Source organism: Podarcis cretensis (assembly GCF_951804945.1).
Source record: "Podarcis cretensis genome assembly, chromosome: 14".
Lineage (NCBI taxonomy): Eukaryota > Metazoa > Chordata > Lepidosauria > Squamata > Lacertidae > Podarcis > Podarcis cretensis.
The window spans coordinates 10,746,902-10,766,929 of NC_137183.1; the positions used below are offsets into that span (position 1 = coordinate 10,746,902).

Consider the following 20,028-nt stretch of genomic DNA (forward strand, 5'->3'; position numbering starts at 1 on the left):
TCTCATCTCACACTGATGCTTCATGATCTTAATTTTGTGTTGATGACTGCAAGCTAACCTTTTCAAACTGCATTTGTTATTTAACAAACTAATTAGTGCCAGGACCTCAGCAACAAATGCCCTTTCTACAAAACAAAGCTTTAAGAGGCAGTAAGGTCACAAGAGGGAGGCTCTTAAGGTACAGATAAAGAATGTGATCCTTATTCCAGTGCAATGTAAGAGTAATAATTTGGTAGGATGTGCCAGATCAGTTTACCTTTAAGGCAGTACAATTTGAAGGCATATACTCCGTCATGTATTCGTCCAAGAACACCTTGAATGTATTTACCCACACGCGGACAGGCGATTCACGCCAGTCCCTCTGTTCAAGCCTCATAGTTTTTTCCAAAATTTGTTCAAAGAGGGCATGTAGGTCTTTGTATCGGATGCAGTTTCCATCACCCATCTATAAGTAACAAAGAAGTGAAAGTGGATTTAGTTCGATCTGCAACATTTCAAATTTATTTATTTTTATATTGCAATACAAAGCAAGTATCAGTTTAAATCAAAGCTCAACAACAGTAGAGCAACAGTGCAAATGCAAATTATAAGGAATAAACTTAATTAGCTGTGTTTGTTCCTAATATTGTTATCACATAGATGAACAGAACATTGCAGCCACTTTGCTCCTCCCTCTAGTCCTGCTGCTGCCACACTGCTGTGAACTAAGCCATGATTTGGCTAAGTGTTATGTCCAAAACTGGATTCATGGGTTTTCTTGCTCTAGACCAGGGGTTGTCAACCTGGTCCCTACCGCCCACTAGTGGGCGTTTCAGGATTCTAGATAGGCAGTAGGCAAGTAGGGGTTCTATGGCACAAGCTGAATGCTTCTTCCATTGAGCACTGGTGGGCAGTAAGGAAACCTTGCCATCAAGAAAGATGCATTAGTGGGCAGTAGGTATAAAAAGGTTGACTACCCCTGCTCTAGACAAACCATGAGCTGTAGTCAACCTAGAGAAGATGTCAGATGTTAATTCACTTCCCCCTTTTAAGAGAGCTAATGTGTCACCCTGGTATGCAATAATAATGAGATATTTCAAGGATTCTGCAAAGTTTTGAAATTTGATAGCAACCAAGAGCCTACAAGCTAAAGTTCTTCACTTCATAACATAGGAACCCTGCAACTTACTGCCAAAGCTGATGAGTAGAAACTGAGGATATTTTGTCGGAATTCTTTCAAGGCTTTTTTAAAGACAACATCCACTAGAGTATCCTTTTGGCAGTCCTCACTATCAAGATCATTCATCTGTGAAACAACAGAGTAAAGTTAAACCATATCATTAAATTTTGCTAATGAGCAAAAGAACCTGAGAGGCAGAGGGAATGATAAGGTTAATTCCATCATGCTCTGGTGTGAGCTACCGTATTTACATGAATTGAATGTGCCATTGAATCTAATGTGCACCTGAATTTTCAAAACCTTTAAACAAAAAAATTATTTGCTGGTGAATGTAAACGCGCCATCAAATCTAATGCGCACCCTAATTTTGGTGACGTAATTTGGCCAAAAAGATGCGCATTACATTTGAGTAAATATGGTAATTACAACTTGGGACACAGCTGAAACGGAGCTAAACTTGTTCTCACTAGGGGCAAGGAGTAGACTTAGCCCCATGCCAAACGGGGACTCTGAGAGCATTTCTTAACTTTCTTGCATATAAAGTGAATGCCTGCACACCTCTGTAGATTCAGAAATGCACTTGGAGATGCTATTATGGGGTGAGGAGATGTACCTGCCCGCCAGCCCCACAACACTGGTGGACCCTGCCCCACTGACAAGAGGTCCTGCCACAATGCACAAGAAGTGTGTTTCTGTACCATGAGGAAACAGAGGCACAGTGCACCTGCATCCTCACTGCAATATCAGAGTTCAAAAGGGAACAAAATGGTGTCGCGCCGGGTTTAAATCGTCCCGGCCACGCCCCCGAGCCTCCTGATTGGGTGCTCGGTGCTGTGACGTGGCCGGGACACCTCGCTGTGACACGGGACTTTGTCCCGCCCATGCTGAGGTGGGAGGAATTGTGCCCAGGAGGCCAGAGGGCAACAGCCCCCGCTGTGAGGCGGAAGCGACCTGTCATAGAATAGTGAGATACCCACAATTAAAAGACCATCTTATAAGCAATTCTACTTATTTCTAACTTAAGAGCTCTGCTTAATCCAGCTATCAGATCAATCTAGTCTAGCTTCTTGTTCCCCCCAAAGTCCAGACAGATGCTTTCATGAAAAGCACTAAAAAGGGCTACAGGCAATAAGTGCATTCCACCCAGCTTTTGCGGCCTAATTGGAATTCAGTTGCCTTCATAATATAGCTATAATGGCTAATGGCCATGCCAAAACTACCCTTTGTAATTTTCCTCTATAAAAGATATGAGATGCAGGACTCTTGGTCTGTCCATTTTTAAAGTTCAGTTACCTTTTTCAAGAGGAACTCATCCATGCTTTTCAAGTCACTGACGCTGGTTATGATCTGAAGGGCGTCATTCTGCCACTGTGCAGGCTCCATTGTCACATTGCTGATTTTCAGGCTGCGCTTTCGCCTCACCTTGGGAGACGGCTCTTTGTTCTCCTTACATTCCCTTCGATAGATGCCAGACAACTCAGGACTCCTTGGGGGAGTCAGTTCTAAAAAGTGCAAAGCAATGCATGTCACATCAAGCAGCAGGGTGTTCCAGCTCAGACATCTATTGCAAGCATCAATGCTCCAGTTCAAAGGTTCTTTATGCCCCTGGAACCTTGACGTGTGTGCAAGGAGCTGCTGCATGCCAAAAGGATTCTCAACCCACTGCATTGTCAGGATTATTCTAGGAAATCTAAGGCAAATTATGGGCAAATACTGAATACAGCTGCCAAGAGGTAACTTTGTACAGTGTGCTTGCAACCACTGGGAAAGTTCCTCCTCACTACTAGGCAAAACAAGAGAGACAACTAGCTTACAGGGTGGTATATTATGATTTGGCAAAGGGTTGTCTGCAGCCACTCTGTATCGAGCACCTATGTCAGAATCCCTCCCCCTGGAAACAGTATGGAACAGGGGTCAGCAACCTTTTTCAGCTGTGGGCCAGTCCACCGTCCCTCAGACCATGTGGTGGGCCAGACTATATTTTGGAGGGGGAAAATGAACGAATTCCTATGCCCCACAAATAACCCAGAGATTCCTATGCCCCACAAATAACCCAGAGATTGTCACCCTGTATCAAGCACTTGTGTCAGAATTTCCCTCCCTGTAAACAGCATAGATCAAAACTGGTATGAAATCCCTCACTGCTTTGTGTCTCATATGTAACCTCTTACTACCTGAAATCTGCATAAAAATGCAATAGTTCCATTTCTCTTACCTTCTTCATGCTGTAGACCTGAAATAATCTCTCTTCCTGGTGCATCTTGATCAGAATGCAACTCCAACAGCTCTGACTGGGTAGCAAGCTTCTCCCTGTGTGTTTTCTTCTCAACTTGTCTCCCTTTCCCCCAAAATCTCATCTTGGCTCTTTGAGGCCTGCTAAAAGGCAAATGAAAAGAGAAATTGCTTCAAGTCAGGCTGCCAGTTTTATCCCGTATGTTCTTGTTGCAATGTAAATATCCCCTCCTAAACATTTTCTAATTGTCACTTGGAAAATAGGAGGAAAGTAATGCGAGTATGAATATTCAACCCAATTAATTCAATTCCACATTGTATCACAATCAGCTTCATACAAAGGCTTCATCAGTTCAGCTTTTAAATATGGGATTTGTTTGACAGCACCCCCATGTTAAACAAACAAACAAACAAACAAACAAACAAAGAACCCTATCAGAAATACATTTTTAAAATGTGGTTAACTGCATTATTCTCATCTCAATTACATGCTTCTGAACTGGCCCTAAGTTAAGTCACTAGCTCTCAGGAAGATTTGTCAAGCAACCAAGTCAACTAATGCTACAGTGCTTAAATAGCACATTATAGAATGCTTCCTGCTACTAGAATTTAGTCATATGTATCCTCCAACAAGGTCAGGTTGTTTTAATTGCCAGTCTGGAATTAAAAACAACCTTTGTAGTACAGCTAAGGTGCTCAAAGTGTGATGCAGGTCTCTCTACAGAGAAACAGAGGATCGCTTCCTGCCCCACCCATCATATTTTGTGCATCTTTTGGTGGGACCAAAAGATGGTCTTGCCTTTCCCATCAAATTCCAGCCAATCACTATCAAGCATTATAACCATAGTTGGCAATGCACCTTCTTCCCATTCTTCCAAAGGTGCTGGAGGCTATAAGAATAAATTTGGCAGTCAATTAACTTTTGCTTTAGCTGAGAGCAGCTTCAGACATTGAAAGAGTGTTAATGACTTGTAATCTTTCCCTTCTTTCTATACTGTGTGAAATGTCTGAAATAGTCACTCATACTGTTTCTCCTCAGAGGTTTCTTATGAGTTTTAAGAAACTTTGCAAGGCAGTGTTAGTTTACACTGTTCATTTTTCTATGTTGCTGTATCATTGCTGCACTTAATCTCCTGTATCACCAGAGACTCTAAAGTCTCTGCCATGCCATGAACATACTTTCCTTTGATCATAACTGTTTCTTTAACCCTTAGAAACAAACAGACCAGCTCCCTGTGAAAAGCCTCCTTTACAAAATAACTCCTCATATACAGAAAACACATTAGTTGTGAAAACAAGGCGGTACAAAAATTATTGAAGACAATGCTTCTGGTCATTCAGATTCACCTTAAATTACAGCAGATTGATTTTAATGAACAATTTATCCTGGGTTAACTGTTTGAACTAAATCCTGTAACGCCCTACATGCCACAGGATCTCATTTCAGTGACAGCTCTATTCCATGCAGATGCATTTCTCATCATCTCATGAGAGCTAACTCCGCAAATGGAATCATACAGTCAAATATGTTATCTGCACCAATTCCTCCCTCCAAAATGTATAATCTTTTATGCAAACGAGAAAGCAAAATATATAGATGAACAGAATGGCTTTCTGAAATTTGTCCACACATACAGGAAATAAAATGCAGATATGGAGGAAAAAGAAAATTAGACGCAATTAACTCAGGATCTCCCCCTTTCTTTTGGCTAGACATTTTATACCTTCCATCTGCAGCTGCAGTCTTCTGTGCAGCTGCCAGTTTTCCAAGCTCTCCTTGGGACATTGTTTTTTGAAGAGTTGTTTGGCCTTCACTTGAAGAGAAGCGCTGTAGCAGCTGCAACAATTAGAAGCACAATAAATACTTCAGAACCCACAAGGTCGCTGGATATTGTAAGGATACACAAACATCTTACAACGGTGTAGATATTTAAGCTGCTGCAGAGAATACAACTCACTCTGAAAAATATACTTGGAGGAAAAATTCTTTGCCTTGACTTCTGCTTGGTTGCCAAAGAACCAGCTATATAAGGAAAACATCTACAGGTCCCTTGTTACAGAGGAAAGGAATATGTAGTACATCAGTCGCCTGCCACTATTGGCTCAGAAAGTCAATAGCAAAGAAAACAGCAAGGAGCTCCATGTTTATTTTCTGTCTGATGTATTTTCGGAAGCTGCCAGATGGTGCCTGTGGACTCCAGTTATGCTTCCGAAAATGCTTCACACCCTCTTTATAAGATGTGATTATGGATTATGGTAGAGAGGTTTGCTATAGCAACTTTTCCAGGCACAGCAAGGTTGGGGGGGAGTGTCTAGCAGTTTACTGGAAATTCAGATATGAGAAATGAACACAAAGCAGTTTATTGGAAATGATTTTTCCCCCTGATGAGATTGAGTGTAGGGCTAGATAAGGGAAAGGAAGGGAGAGGAGCTGGAGTCCTCACTACAGTCAAAATCAGTGGCCTGTGAATTTTCAGTTTCAACAGTAACATGGAAGAAATAGTAACATTGCTAAAGAACAACAATAAAATAATGCCCCACTCTCCCTTTTCTTGACTTAATAGTGGACTCAGGCCAGGTGAGACCTGCAGGCAGAAGTTCACGGTGCATAGCTCTTGAATAGATACATGTATGAATCAGCAACAAGACATAGCTAGCCTGTCTGTCCTCCCAGAGTTGCTATATGCACTGCCTTGTCCCATGAACTTAACTTGGTTTAATAAGATGATACAAGAACAAGACTTGTACTTGTGCCTGAGAAAAGACTGGCTGGAGCAGACCAAAGATCTATCTGGCCCAACATCTTGTTTGCCATTGTGGCCAACGAGATGCCTCTGGGAAGACCAGAAGTAGGATGCGAGAGCAAAAGCCCTCTCCTGTGGTTGTTCCCCGTGGCCCTCACAATGAGTAGTCACTACAAGTCTTAGCCTCCATTCATTTCTCCAATTCCCTTTTAAAGTCAGCTAAGCTGGTGGGCGTCCCCACGTCATGTGGTGGCAAAAGCAATAGATTTTTGTGTGAAGTAGTATTTTCTCCCTGTAAGTCCCAGATTTCTCACCATTCAGCTTCACTGGATGACCCTGGGGTCTAGTATTACAAGGGGGAAATAAATCACTCTCGTCTTCCTCCACACTTACCACTATCATACTTTTCTCACTCACATTTTAAAAAGAAAGTAAAGATCCCCAAACATGATAACCTTTCCATATAGAGAAATTGCCCACAATTTTTTGAGCTTTTCTACACCTTTCCCAGTTCTAAAATATCATCTTTGAACTGTGGTAACCAGAACTGTACACAGTAATCCAAGTGTGATCACGTGTGAAAAGCCAGAAAGTCTTCAGTCAACTAAAGTTTCCCAGGGCATTTGAAACAAGGAACAATAGTTACCCAATTCAGAAAAGCCAGCATCTTTAACTACTTATTAAAGTCGTTTTTTGCCTGAAGTACAGTATAACACCAGGAATTATCCTACTGATGCTTAAACTGTCAAGCAAGTGAGCAGTTGTGTTGCCTAGCGACCACTCAGAATGCTTTGATTCTTCAATCCAGAGCTCTGATTGGCTGTGTGGTTGTGAAGGAGTTTTTCCCTTGTATAGTTGCTCTGGACCAGGCCTGAACTCTTTTTCTCCAAATATTATATAATGTACTGTAGATATAATATTATACACTGCTTTTGTTCCATTTACTCTCTGTAAAATTGTAGAGTAAGCCTGTAATTTATGGACATTTAACTCGTGTGCATTCTGCTTTATGTGTTTGGCAAAAAAGACGAATTATAGTTGTTGTTGTTTAAAAAAATAAATTAAAAGGGGAGTGGAGAGGAGGTGGGTGTCTGGGGAAAAAGATTTGCACAATTCAACCCCCCACTGAACCCAATATGCTTTGACTATACATAATTTTGGCTTTGGGTGCGATTTCCGGTATGTAACCCCCTGCAAGTTGTGTATTTACTGTAAAGGCAAAGGTAAAGGTAAAGGGACCCCTGACCATTAGGTCATCTCGCTTTACTGGCCGAGGGAGCCGACATACAGCTTCTGGGTCATGTGGCCAGCATGACTAAGCCGCTTCTGGCGAACCAGAGCAGCGCACGGAAACGCCGTTTACCTTCCCGCCAGAGCGGTACCTATTTATCTGCTTGCACTTTGACGTACTTTCGAACTGCTAGGTTGGCAGGAGCAGGGACCGAGCAATGGGAGCTCACCCCATCGCGGGGATTCGAACTGCCAACCTTCTGATCAGCAAGTCCTAAGCTCTGTGGTTTAACCCACAGCGCCACCCGCGTTCCAGTGTGCATTTACTGTCCCAGTTTCTTTTCTCTCTTGATTCCATCAGATTTATTTCAGTCAGTCTGCTAACAGTTTTAGGATCCTGGCTTGTTGCAAACCTAGCAACCATAATTTCCCAAGGGATCTGGTCTGTCAAGTCACAAGAGTCATGACATTGCCCTCATGCAAAAAGGGGTTCATTGGGGCTTCGATGTGTAGAAGGCGGAACAGGAAAATTGTTTGTTTCCCCTCCTTCTTGCTAGACAGGGGCCAAAGGGTTTTGGGTACTTAGCTGTGCCTGATGCAACACCTTTACCATGAGCAAAGAAGATGCCGCATCAGTGTAAACATTTGTAAGCTTAAACAAAACCCAGCAAGCACCTCCTGGCCCCTTAAACATTAACACATTCTTATTGTGAATTAGCTTTGGTAGACAAGCTCAACATACTTTATTGCAGGTGTGGGGAACCTTTGGCCCTCCTGATGATGCTGAATTGCAACTACAGTCATCCCCAGCCAGCATGGCCAATGGCCAGTGGTGATGGGAGCAACATCTGGAGAGTCAAAGATTCCACACACCTGCTTTATCGGATGGACTATGAATGACTATAAGGACTTCAGTCAGTTAAGTTTTACATTTCAAAGCTAATTCAATATTCTCAAGTGGAATATTGCATACCACTATCATACTTTTCTCACTCACATTTTAAAAAGAAAGTAAAGATCCCCAAAGGGACGCAGGTGGCGCTGTGGGTTAAAGCCTCAGCACCTAGGACTTGCCGATCGAAAGGTCGGCGGTTTGAATCCCTGCGGCGGGGTGCGCTCCCGCTGCTCGGTCCCAGCGCCTGCCAACCTAGCAGTTCGAAAGCACCTCCGGGTGCAAGTAGATAAATAGGGACCGCTTACCAGCGGGAAGGTAAACGGCGTTTCCGTGTGCGGCTCTGGCTCTGGCTCTGGCCAGAGCAGCGATGTCACGCTGGCCACGTGACTCGGAAATGTCTCCGGACAGCGCTGGCCCCTGGCCTCTTAAGTGAGATGGGCGCACAACCCCAGAGTCTGTCAAGACTGGCCCGTATGGGCAGGGGTACCTTTACCTTTACCTTTAAAGATCCCCAAATATCATAACTTTTCCATATAGAGAAATTGCCCACAATTTTTTGAGTTTTTCTACACCTTTTCCAGTTCTAAAATATCATCTTTGAACTGCGGTAACCAGTACTGTACACAGCAGTCCAAGTGTGATCACTTGTGAAAAGCCAGAAAGTCTTCAGTCAACTACAGTTTCCCACTGCATTTGAAACAAGGAACTATAGTTACCCAATTCAGAAAAGCCAGCATCTTTAACTACTTATTGAAGTCGTTTTTTGCCTGAAGTACAGTATAACACCAGGAATTATCCTACTGATGCTTAAACTGTCAAGCAAGTGAGCAGTTGTGTTGCTTAGCGACCACTCAGAATGCTTTGATTCTTCAATCTAGAGCTCTGATTGGCTGCGTGGTTGTGAAGGAGTTTTTCCCTTGTATAGCTGTGCTCTGGACCAGGCCTGAACTCTATTGAGAGCCAGTGTGGTGTAGTGGTTAAGAGCAGTAGATTCGTAATCTGGGGAACCGGGTTCGCGTCTCTGCTCCTCCACCTGCAGCTGCTGGGTGACCTTGGGCTAGTCACACTTCTTTGAAGTCTCTCAGCTTCTCAAGTGGAAAAAAATTAATAACGACTCTAAAAGAACGCTCCAGAAATTTAAAGAAAAATTTAAACTTGTTTAAAAGAAGTTCAACCACTTATATGTAATACTGTTCTTTCCTTTGGAGAAGAACCATTGTTTGGTGATAAAATCACTGCTTGGCACACAGGTTTAATCTCTGGTATCTCCAATTAAAACTATCAGGTAGATGGTGATGGGAGAAGAGACCCTTATCTTGAGATTCTGGAGAACCTCTTATTAGCCAGTGCTATAAGGCAGATTCCAACTTATTATATTCCACATACACTTGCCAAAATATCCAAGCTTATTCCCAGCTTAAATTCTGAGTAACTGTATTCATTTCTCAGTTATTCATATACACTAACAGGGGAAATCGCAAAGGAGAAGAATATATGAGGAAATACGAGGATATATGATAGCCATCTTCAAATATCTCAAGGGCTGTGACTTGGAAGATGAAGCAAGCTTGCTTTCTCCTGCTCTGGAGCGTAGGACTCTAACCAATGGCTTCAAATTACAAAACAAGGGGATTCCGACTAAACATTAATAAGAACTTTCTGACAGTAAGAGCTGTTCAATAGTGGAACAGTCTCCCTTGGGAGGCTGTGGAGGTTTTTAAGCAGTGGTTTGATGCCCCTCTGTCATAGATGTTTGAGCTGAGATTCCTGCCTATCAGGGGGTTGGTCTAGATCAGTGTTTCCCAACCTTGTGCCTCCAGCTGTTTCTGGACTACAATTCCCATCATCCCTTGCCACTGGTCTTGCTAGTCAGGGATGATGGGAGTTGTAGTTCAAAAACAGCTGGAGGCACAAGGTTGGGAAACACTGGTCTAGATGACCCTTGGGTCCCTTCCAACTCTACAATTCTATGAAATCCAAAGTGATAATCATGGAGAAGTATGTATGGGTTTATAAAAACTTCTTGAAGTGTGTGGCTGGAATGCAACCTATTGTGCAAAAGTAAGAGTCATATCTTTTGCTCTGCTCACTTTTGGCCTTTGGTTCTGCCCGCCACTGGCATTGTGGCCCCAGAAGGTTGTCCATGAGGGAATGTGGCTCCTGGGTTGAACAATGCTCCCTACCAGTGGTGCACAAGTACAATCTACCCAGCTTTGCTATAGCAACCGAACATTTGAAGTAGGAGAAAACACCATGGCTGTAATGCAGTAGAAGATAAAAGAACCATATAGCTTCACTATATCTGTAACTAAGAATGGTTTCACTATAGATATTATTGCTTTGCTGACATCTTTGGAAAAATAGCAGGCTAGTGAAATGCGATCATACTTTGTGAGAAGATGAACTGCAACCTCTGCTTGCACCTCCAACTGCAGCCAAAAGAGAGATTTGGAAGGATAAAATGTTAATCTCCCAACTTCTCTATGTCCTGAAATTTTTTCAGAAGCTTCAGAACTATAAATCACAATAAACTATGTACACCACTTAGAGATGAATATATTGTTGAAATAAATAAAAGATTTTAAAAGAACCTGTAGTCATGCCTGTCAGCATAAATATCCAACACAGCATGAGACTAGAAAAGTTTCCTGCTACATAAAAAAATGTTTCTTTGTCCTAAACTTGAGATTGATCTCCCAACCACACAAGTAAGTTATTCAAAAAAGGATGTCATTTCTGCTGCAGAACTCATAAAAGCTATAAAATGAGACTTTGTGCTGTTCAATGCAGAGAACCATTAACTTCATTTTTTAAAAAACATGTTTCTACTTATATTCATGTATATGTTGCTGTGCGACATTTATCACTGTCCAGGAACAGATTTAAGTTCTTTTGTGCAGTGGTGCATCATGATCTGCTTTGCCACGGCCAGTTAGCCAAGCTAGTCAGCAGTAGAAGGACTGTCACTTAATCAGATTTTATAAATCAATGCTATGCTAGTATTTGTATTCTATTTGCACTGTAAATGTATTTCACAAAAAATAAATGGTATTGGGGAAAGGTGGTGGAAGTTGGTGGTTGGTTATTCTCTTAGCTGATTCTTTGCCTGAGAACATGGGAGTGTGGTGACTTCAAGCAGACACTGTCTGGAGGAGTTTGTGAGGACAGGCAAGCTAAGGATTAATAACTTATGTTATTAAGGAGTTTTGAAAACAAAAGAGACTAAACCCTCTCTTAGGCTCAAGGGAGAGAAGCACATTGTATTCATTAATATATATACAGTCGTACCTTGGAAGTCGAATTCCGAAACATTCGAAAACCAAATCGCGGCTTCAGATTGCCTGCAGGAAGCTCCTGCAGCCAATCAGAAACCGTGGAACCTGTCAGACGTTCAGGTTTCAAAAGAATGTTCATAAACCGGAGCAATCACTTCCAGGTTTGTGGCATTCAGGAGCCAAAACGTCAGAGTTCCAGGGCATTCACTATCCAAGGTACGACTGTATATGAATAATACTTGTTGTTCAACTGTTGCTAACCTGTCAAGTCTTCTGCAAGGCGCTTATTTTATCACAAATAGCTAACACGCTATGCCTAAGATTGCTTTAATGCACTCAAAAGCCTGTGACTAATGCACAACACTGGGAAAACATTGACTTTCAGGGCTTTTGTTCACTAATAACCAACTGGTGCAGAGGCGATAACCTACTTTCTTTCTTTCATAAAATCAATCAACTCTGCATATAGTCAGGCTGCCTGACTTGCCTGCTTCTTTTACTGGATGCTCAAGCTAAATACCTTATATATATGCCAGTGTCCTTTCCTATATCCACTGCTGTACTGAAGGTTGCTTTATTATTACTTGAGATTAAAACGCAGCCTCTGCAAAGGGTAGCCATTAACATCTGAATACTAATGAACCACTTCCACCCTCCGAAGTTAGCAAACCGGCACATCACGGCTCTGCTTTACGCAGACGACGCGGTAATACTATCCAGAACCCCTATAGGGCTTAGAAGAGCACTAAGAAAATTTGCTGCCTATTGTGAGACGGAATGCCTCAAAATAAATTATCAGAAAACCAAAATTCTTGCTATTGGGGAAAACCCAAATCTCAGAAACTGGAAACTTCAAGGCCAAAATATAGAACAAGTCTCGAACTACAAATATTTAGGAATGGCGGTCCAGGTATCAGAATCCAACAAAATTCATATTAACTCAAATGGGTGTGCTGGAGAAAGATCTGCAAATGCTATTTTTAATTTTTTTAGAACTCAAGGGGGTTTTTATGTCCCCATGACACTAAAATTATATAAAGCCAAAACGTTGGCACAGCTCCTTTACGGATCCTTTCTGGGCCCACCTTCCTCCTCGTGTACATTCCCCTTGAAAGAGTGAAATCCAAACTCCTCAGAGCCCTTCTACAAGTTCCCAGATGTGTTTTCAAATGCATAGGTCAGACTAGAAACAGGGATGATGAAAGTCGAAGCTCATATTAGTCTAATATCAATATATAAGCGGCTAACTTTGAAACTGCTCCCCAAAGGAATAGCCCCATTGATTCTCAGCAACCAGTTTCATTCTGGCTGGCAGACAGCAGTTCTAAACACTCTTCAGAAACTGGGCTTTGCTCCCCAAACCCTCATAACTATGGGCCTGGGCCAAGCTAGATCCGTGGTCAAGCAAAGAATCATGGAAATAAAGAGACAACAGGACTGTACAAGGGTCCCCGATTATAAAATCATAAAAAATGGGAGATATGTAGCCACTCCAGCAACATATCTCTATTTCCTCGCATCCAGAAATGCAAGAAGGGCTTTCACTCTTGTTAGAAGCTCGGTCTTGCCCTCACCGGTTCTGGAAGGCTCCTATGGAAGTGTCCCGTACGCACAGAGACTTTGCGCCTGCCCATTAGGGGAAATAGGAAGCCCCAAACATATATTTTTTAGATGTCCTTTTTATGCTGAGATTTGTAGAGAAACCACTGACCCTTTGCTGAAGATGCTCGCCGATCTTCCAGACAAGTCTACACTTAATTCTCTCCTCTTAGGCAAGGTCACAAGACGACCTGGCTGGTAGCCAGATTCTGCGCCCAGATTTGTAGGCACAGATCATCCTCTAGAATAAAATAGCTTACTAGGGAAAAGCTGAAGTTGCCCTTTGGGACGCCTCAGGATCAATTTTTATGGTAGCCCAAATCTCAGTTGTACGGGTGTATGTATATATTTAAATTTTAACTCGCAAGCTATTGCTGCAATCTGCTCAAATTGTATATTTTATCTTTATGAACGCTGTCATTATTGTGTTATGCGAGCTGGTCTTTGACTGTAATAAATTATTATTATTATTATTATTATTATTATTATTATTATTACCACTACTAATGAACCACAGGAAAATTGATCAAATACCCTACTCTAACTAGCCAGATTAGAAAGAGAAACTGGCCCCAATGGTCAAAAACTACCAACTTTAGGAAAGCAGGAACTTAAGTCCAGTGAAACTAAATATATGTTAGGAATATTCACACGTCCAGCTTTAAATGCCTATGCAGTATGCTTATACACATGGATATGGCATACCTATGTACATGTTTATACAGTTTTTATATATAACAACGGGAATGTAATTCAGCATAAGCTAAAAAGCAGAGCTTGATGGTGCAAGCAGCTGCCCCAAAGTAGGTGTGCCAAACTACCAGCGAGAAAGCTTGTGAAGCCCCAAGGGCAGCGTAGGAAGAAAGAGAATATCAAATGAGATGAGAGTTTAGGACTACTTGCATGCAAATGAAATCTGTTAAACTATGGCAGTGGAATCAGAGGAGCATTTTGAAAAGTGGCATGAATGGGACTCCTTCCGAGGATGGAACTCTCCAAGCAAACAGTAAGCCCAGCACCCTTTGCACCTACGCAGTGATTCCCAGTGTGAAAAGCTTTACTGATAGTCAAACTAGTGATTTGTAACAAGGTAAACCTCCAAGAACATAGCACATTTCCTGTGTGCACAAAGGAGAAAGCTTAAAGCTACTTCACTACCCTCTCACTGGGCTCTTCATAACAATCTGTGTAAAAACCACAAGAAGTGAATCAATGAAGATGCTAACCAGCTGCTCTGGTAGCAATGTTGTAACACAACTATATCCCCAAAGTTTTCAAAATAAGTTCTCTTGAGAAGCCACTATGCTATGGCTTTGAGTACTTAAAAGCAATCATTGCCTTGAAGGCTAGTTAATGAATATGAACTTCAGGGAATTAGGAAATGGCTGTTCCATATAAACAGTTCTACCGCCACTTTTAGAGGGACACGTTGCCTTATTCTTTTCCAGTTTCCCTGAGGAACAGGCATGGTCATTTATTGTACTCTAAATCTGGAAGGCAGACCACTTCTCAGTAATATTTGTCTATTTCATTTGATAGTCCATTGCCTGTTCAAAGTATTTCTGTTTAACAGTGTTTTTAGAAAATTAATTTCATTCAGTCTTGGTCACTGCACTGCATTTTAGGATTTTACCATTTTATGAGGTTTTAATGATTTCATTTGTACTGAAACATGATATTTATGAGCGGGCGGATTATGAATAAGATAAAATAAATGTGTCAGGGATGTAAAGCAGATTGTGCTCCAACCAGAAGGGTGCCTACAAGAGCAATCAGTTTTTCTTTGAAGGATAGGCATGAATGGCGGTCAAGAATGCCACTGGTGTGGGGGCTAATCATGTTCCCTGCAGCTGGTGATGCAACCATTGCTCTTCAATAATGTACTTGCCAAAAAAAGAAAATAAAAGAATGTACACCAGCCCCTTCACCTGCAAATCTCCATAACTGGGCCATTGCAAGTCAGGATGAAGTGTTGGAAACTTACAGAGAGAAACGACAATAGTCTAACTCAATATGGCTGCCCCATATTTCAGACCATCCCAAGAACTTGATGTAATCTGTGCTCTTTTTGACACCTGATTAAAACGTTTTTGTTTATCTGGACATGTAGAAGCTGAGATTAAAGCACATGTCTTTTTAGCCTACTGTTTGAATCGAATCTTCTGAATTACCCCTCTATTATTGTCCATGGCAGGTCGCTCAACCATCGCTGTGTCCTTTCTTTCAGCAGATCAAGATGATCAGGTGACAGCAAAAACTGCAAGGTTTTTAGTGGGGGCAATTAGAATAAGATTTATTATTTGATTATTGATATAAACCTCCAAAATATATTTTATGTACCGTAGTTAAGTTTTTACCTCTATCTTCAGTACATTTTATTTTATTGCTATGGCTAGTAGCTGATGCAAATAACGATTCTTCTCATTCTGATTCTTCTGAATGTTTTTAAGTATCTGTTTTTAACTATTAAAGGATAATTTTTATGTTTAATTTTTATTTTTTGTAAACTGCTTAGAGGTTTTATTGCAACCAAGCAGTATATAAATACTGTTTAAAAAAAAGAGAAAATTGAAACATGCTTGTGACTATGTTCTCGGAGGTTACAGGCTACTACAAGAAGGGAGAAAGAGCAGTGGAAGGTGTCAGTACAGCTACTGGTTAGCCAAGAGATGCTCCCACACAGCTGTGTGTTGGATCAATTACCATTTCAGAGTCACTGTGACAGGGCTGCCCAAGTCTGGCTGCACAGCCGGGCTCAGGGTGAGAAGGTTGGTCAAGGGAGAGAAGGAATTCAAAACTGTCATCGTAATCCTCTTCCTCCGTATCCCCCTCCCAATCAGCAAAAGCACCTCTAGTCAAGAAATCAGAGCGTGTCCGTGCCATGCGGGCTTTCTTTTTATGGGCTGGTCTGGCAACCTGCTTGATACCAAACGATAAAACAAATAACATGAAAATGCTTTAAACAAACAAACAAAAAGGACAACAGGTGATTCTGCTGCTGTTTGAAGTCAAACAAAGGGGAACATGCAACCACAAGGATTTTAAAAAAAAAGCTAATTTCCAAATGCAAGGGGTTTTTTAGGGGGGGTTAACAAGTTGGTAGTAAGCAACAAAAATGGACAGCACAAATAAAATGTATTGTAATGGAAGCCAATAAAAATAATGGGGGACGGGGGACGGGGACAGAAACAGACAGCACAATTGCTTTTGACACAGCTTATGTGAAGGGTCTATTCAGGGCAGGACTTGGACTCAGTTCTCATTGAGATGGTAATCCAGTGGCTGGGCTGGATTTCAGAGTGCAGGTGGGCACTTAGATGATTGAATGCTCTTCTTTTAAAAATATTCCCTCCATATAGAAAGCTAAATATTGGGGAGAATGGTCTTTGCCTAGCTTACATCCTGAATATGCTAGTTTTCTATGTGCACAGATTTGTTATTTTGAAGGACCATTCATTCATGTGAATTCCCACCTGTAGCCTGAAGTAGTACAGTCCACAAACACCCTTACTACCTCAGTGAAAACCAAGCAAATGGTTTATCTTTGTATTGCTGTCTGTAGAGCACTCTTAAACCTTGCAATTGCTTCCCTACTGATAAAATCCTGCTCCACCCCTTTACTCTCATATTATTAGGTAGCCAACAGAATAAAAAAATTCTACTGAAGAAATAAAAGGTTGTTGCGTACCTCTCCCCTACTTTGTCCAGAAACCTTTGATGGTTTTTTATGTTCTTCTTTTGGAAGCAATGGACATGCTGAAGATTCTTTGCTGAAACTAGAAAACATAATTATTGCAGATTGACCCACAACAGGTCCGATACATACTCCAGGATGCATAGTTTGGGAAAGGCACCTTCAAGTCACATACATTGTTATAATCCAGGGATGGAAACTCGGCCTTCCAATTGTTGCTAGACTTCAATTCTCATCAGCCTCAGCCAGCATGGCCAATCCTCAGGGCTGATGGGAGTTGCATACCAACATTTGGAGGGCCACACTGTTTGCAACCCTGCTGAAATCCTTCCAATTATCCTGCTTGTAAAATAATCAGGATTATTACACCATATTATGGGACAGGAGAGAGCTAAGATGGAATGGCTTGCTTGAGGCCACCAATTTAGTTCATGACAGAGCAAGATTTGAGCCCTCTGCTATTCATAGCAAAGCCTCTCGGCCAGTACTATACTATACCCCCAGTATCAGAAGTGTATAGCCAGTATCTGGGTAAAGTTTCTGAAACTGAAGATGACCAAATAAGAGGACAGGTGCTTCAGCACTCTGAATAAGTTCTTACACCTTCCTATGAATAGCAGAGACCTAGATTGTGGAAAATATAAAATATTGTAAATCAACTTAAGAAGCATACTTTATATAGGTTGAAGAAATTTAACTTTGGGGGTAGAATATTGATTTCTTAAGCACAGAGTAAATCAGTGAAATTCTTTCACATACACACTTCCCAACATCATCGCTTTCAATAGGTGTATATATAGACCCCTCTCCCCGTTAATACTGTTCTGGGTTGGAGGTAAGCCACACATGTTCCTGTGTAAATGTCAATATGCATACAAATGGAAAAGCCAGAATATATATGTATACTAAAAAGGAACACCACATAGTAAACAAAAGAAACAAATGCCATTTTGATGTTTGAATTTTTCCTGTGCATGATTTTTCTGGGGGAAGAATCCTTTGGTTTTCCTCCAAGCAGTTAATATTTCTAGGAGGGCTCAGGCCTTGTGAAAGTGAAAATGAAATAGAAATACTGCAACATCATACTCACTTAAGACCCACATGACTATCCTTTGGGGTAAAGAAAATAGAACCACCTCTAGTTTCATTAGAAGAGCTTTCAGTACCCTGGCGAGGAATTCGGGGCAACCTGAACCGTTTTTCTCTTGCAGGCAGATTGCTCGAGCCTTCTTGAGATCCAGCAGCCACTTGCAAGTTTAACTGATCTTCTCCAGCAGACTGCTGAACAACTGGGGTCTTGTCTTCCTTTCGTTCCAGGATCATGATGATAGTCTTTTCTTTCTGGGTCTTCTGGCAAGCAGGTGGGCTTCTTTTTGTTGTGACAGTAAGACCTTTAATATCTACCGTTGAAGTGGGCCCTGCACGTGTTGTAAGACAAGGCTCCTCTTTGCTCTGGGGACTCCCAATGAGGAGAGATTGAGGCTTGTCCGTTTTCTTTGGTGACCTGATAGAGGCTCCTTGAGAGGACTCCCTGACCCTGTTCTGCTGCTCAAAAACTTTACGCTGCTTCCCCAAAATTTCCTTCTGCTGTCGAATCTGCTCCATCATTTCTTTCTCGTTCTGCAGTTGCTTTTGTTTCTGGCGCTCTTCCTTCTCCACATTTAACTTCTCCAGCTTCTTGATAACTGGATCTGAAGATAGCATTTCTGAAGCAGGGCCTTCTTGTCCTCTGAAGGAAGGCTGACATTCCCCATGAAAGGTTCTGCTCTGCCCTGCCCCGTCCAGGTCAGTGGTATGCTTGGCTTCTGGGAACAAGAACTTCCCCCCTATTTCCATTCGCTTGTTCCTTAAATTGTTCTCTATAACTGACTGGCCAGCTCTGAGACTGTCCTGTGGCGGCAGGTAAAATGTAGGTAGGCTGCTTGAAATGAGTGGCTCTCTTGTGTGCAAGTTGTAGACAACGCCTTGAGAATCGCAAACTGACCCATCTTTAGCAGCAAGGCACTCTGGTAATTCAGAGCTTGAGGCCAAACTTTTTCCACCCAACACATTTCTATTTACATCTGCATCAAGGATGGGGATGCATTTAACACTGTCAGATTTAGGGCTGTTTGGTAACGAGTTTCTGGGAACAGGCTCGTGCGGCAAGGTTGGGTCCTGCTTGCCCTTCTGAGTGTCTTCATGGCTCAGCATCTCTAGACTTCCCTGAGAGCTTTCACTCTCTGGAGTTCCCCTAGGAGATTGCGTGTCTTCAGAAATAATCTCTGGTGACCACTGATGCTCTTCTGAGGGAGAAGCCCCACCAGTGGACCGAACCTTAAGCAATTCCAAACTAAATATTTCCTGTTCCAATTCACGCATCCGCCGGCTCTCTCGCTTTGCACGAACTCCTTTCTTCTGGTTGAGGTCTTCCAATGACTTGGGTCTCTCTCTCACAAGAACTTGCTCATCTATGCTCTCTCCACTCTGGCTGTTGGCTCTCTCATAGTGTTTGTACAATAAAGCCTCAGAATTATCCAAGGGATCAATCTGACCCACTCTGTTTTCAATCACTGACTTATGTTCTTCCACAGCTTTCACTCGCTCTTCAAATGAACGATCCTCCCATTCAGAAGGATCTGAACCTGTAATATCCAGGTTGTCCCCTAGTGCAAGTCCACCCTCTTCTTTAACTGCCAGTCCATTCCTCAATGGAGCCTCTCTTAAGCTTTGCTCCTTTAAAATCCTCAACCTTTTTTAAAAAGAAAGAAAAAAGAGATTTTAGAATTATTTTTTGCAAATCTATCACCCTTCTCTTTAAAGCATTGCAAGGCTTTGGATTAGATGACCCTTGGGGTACTTTCCAAATCTACAATTCTATGAGGCTTTCCTTTTTCTTCCAAGCTTGTTCCTCTAGCAATATGGCAAGATTATTAAGTCAATCACCATTACTAGCAACAATAAAATGTAAAAGTAAGAAAGAAAAGTGAAATTAATAACAATACTATACCTGAGAAGAGATGAGATGGGTGTGATGGGCTTTAACAAGTATGAAAACCATGCTGTAAGCCAAATTAAGTTTGCATCTTAATTAACCCTTTATTCCCTTTATTTCTGAGCTCATTGTTCCTAATTAAAATTTCCGCAGCATTCCACTGAAACTTCTTTACACCCCTTGGCCCTTTTCTACTCCCTTTCAATCCCTTGGTCTTTATTCACCT

At 41.8% G+C, this 20,028-nt stretch overlaps 1 protein-coding gene across 10 annotated transcripts in view; it reads right to left on the reverse strand.

Annotated features, from left to right (window-relative positions):
- The window catches only part of MYO9A (myosin IXA), a 176,566-nt gene that overhangs the window by 59,571 nt on the left and 96,967 nt on the right, over nucleotides 1–20,028 (reverse strand). For 8 of the 10 annotated variants that reach the window (XM_079953098.1, XM_079953106.1, XM_079953102.1 and 5 more), the window contains 8 exons: nucleotides 17,919–19,559; nucleotides 16,823–16,910; nucleotides 15,838–16,053; nucleotides 5,116–5,228; nucleotides 3,375–3,535; nucleotides 2,453–2,661; nucleotides 1,169–1,285; nucleotides 257–445 (listed from right to left, as the gene is read on the reverse strand). In XM_079953098.1, the coding sequence (XP_079809224.1) occupies nucleotides 257–445; nucleotides 1,169–1,285; nucleotides 2,453–2,661; nucleotides 3,375–3,535; nucleotides 5,116–5,228; nucleotides 15,838–16,053; nucleotides 16,823–16,910; nucleotides 17,919–19,559 (2,734 nt within the window). The remainder of the gene's footprint in view (nucleotides 1–256; nucleotides 446–1,168; nucleotides 1,286–2,452; nucleotides 2,662–3,374; nucleotides 3,536–5,115; nucleotides 5,229–15,837; nucleotides 16,054–16,822; nucleotides 16,911–17,918; nucleotides 19,560–20,028) is intronic. The other 2 variants (XM_079953100.1, XM_079953104.1) reach the window with 2 other exon arrangements.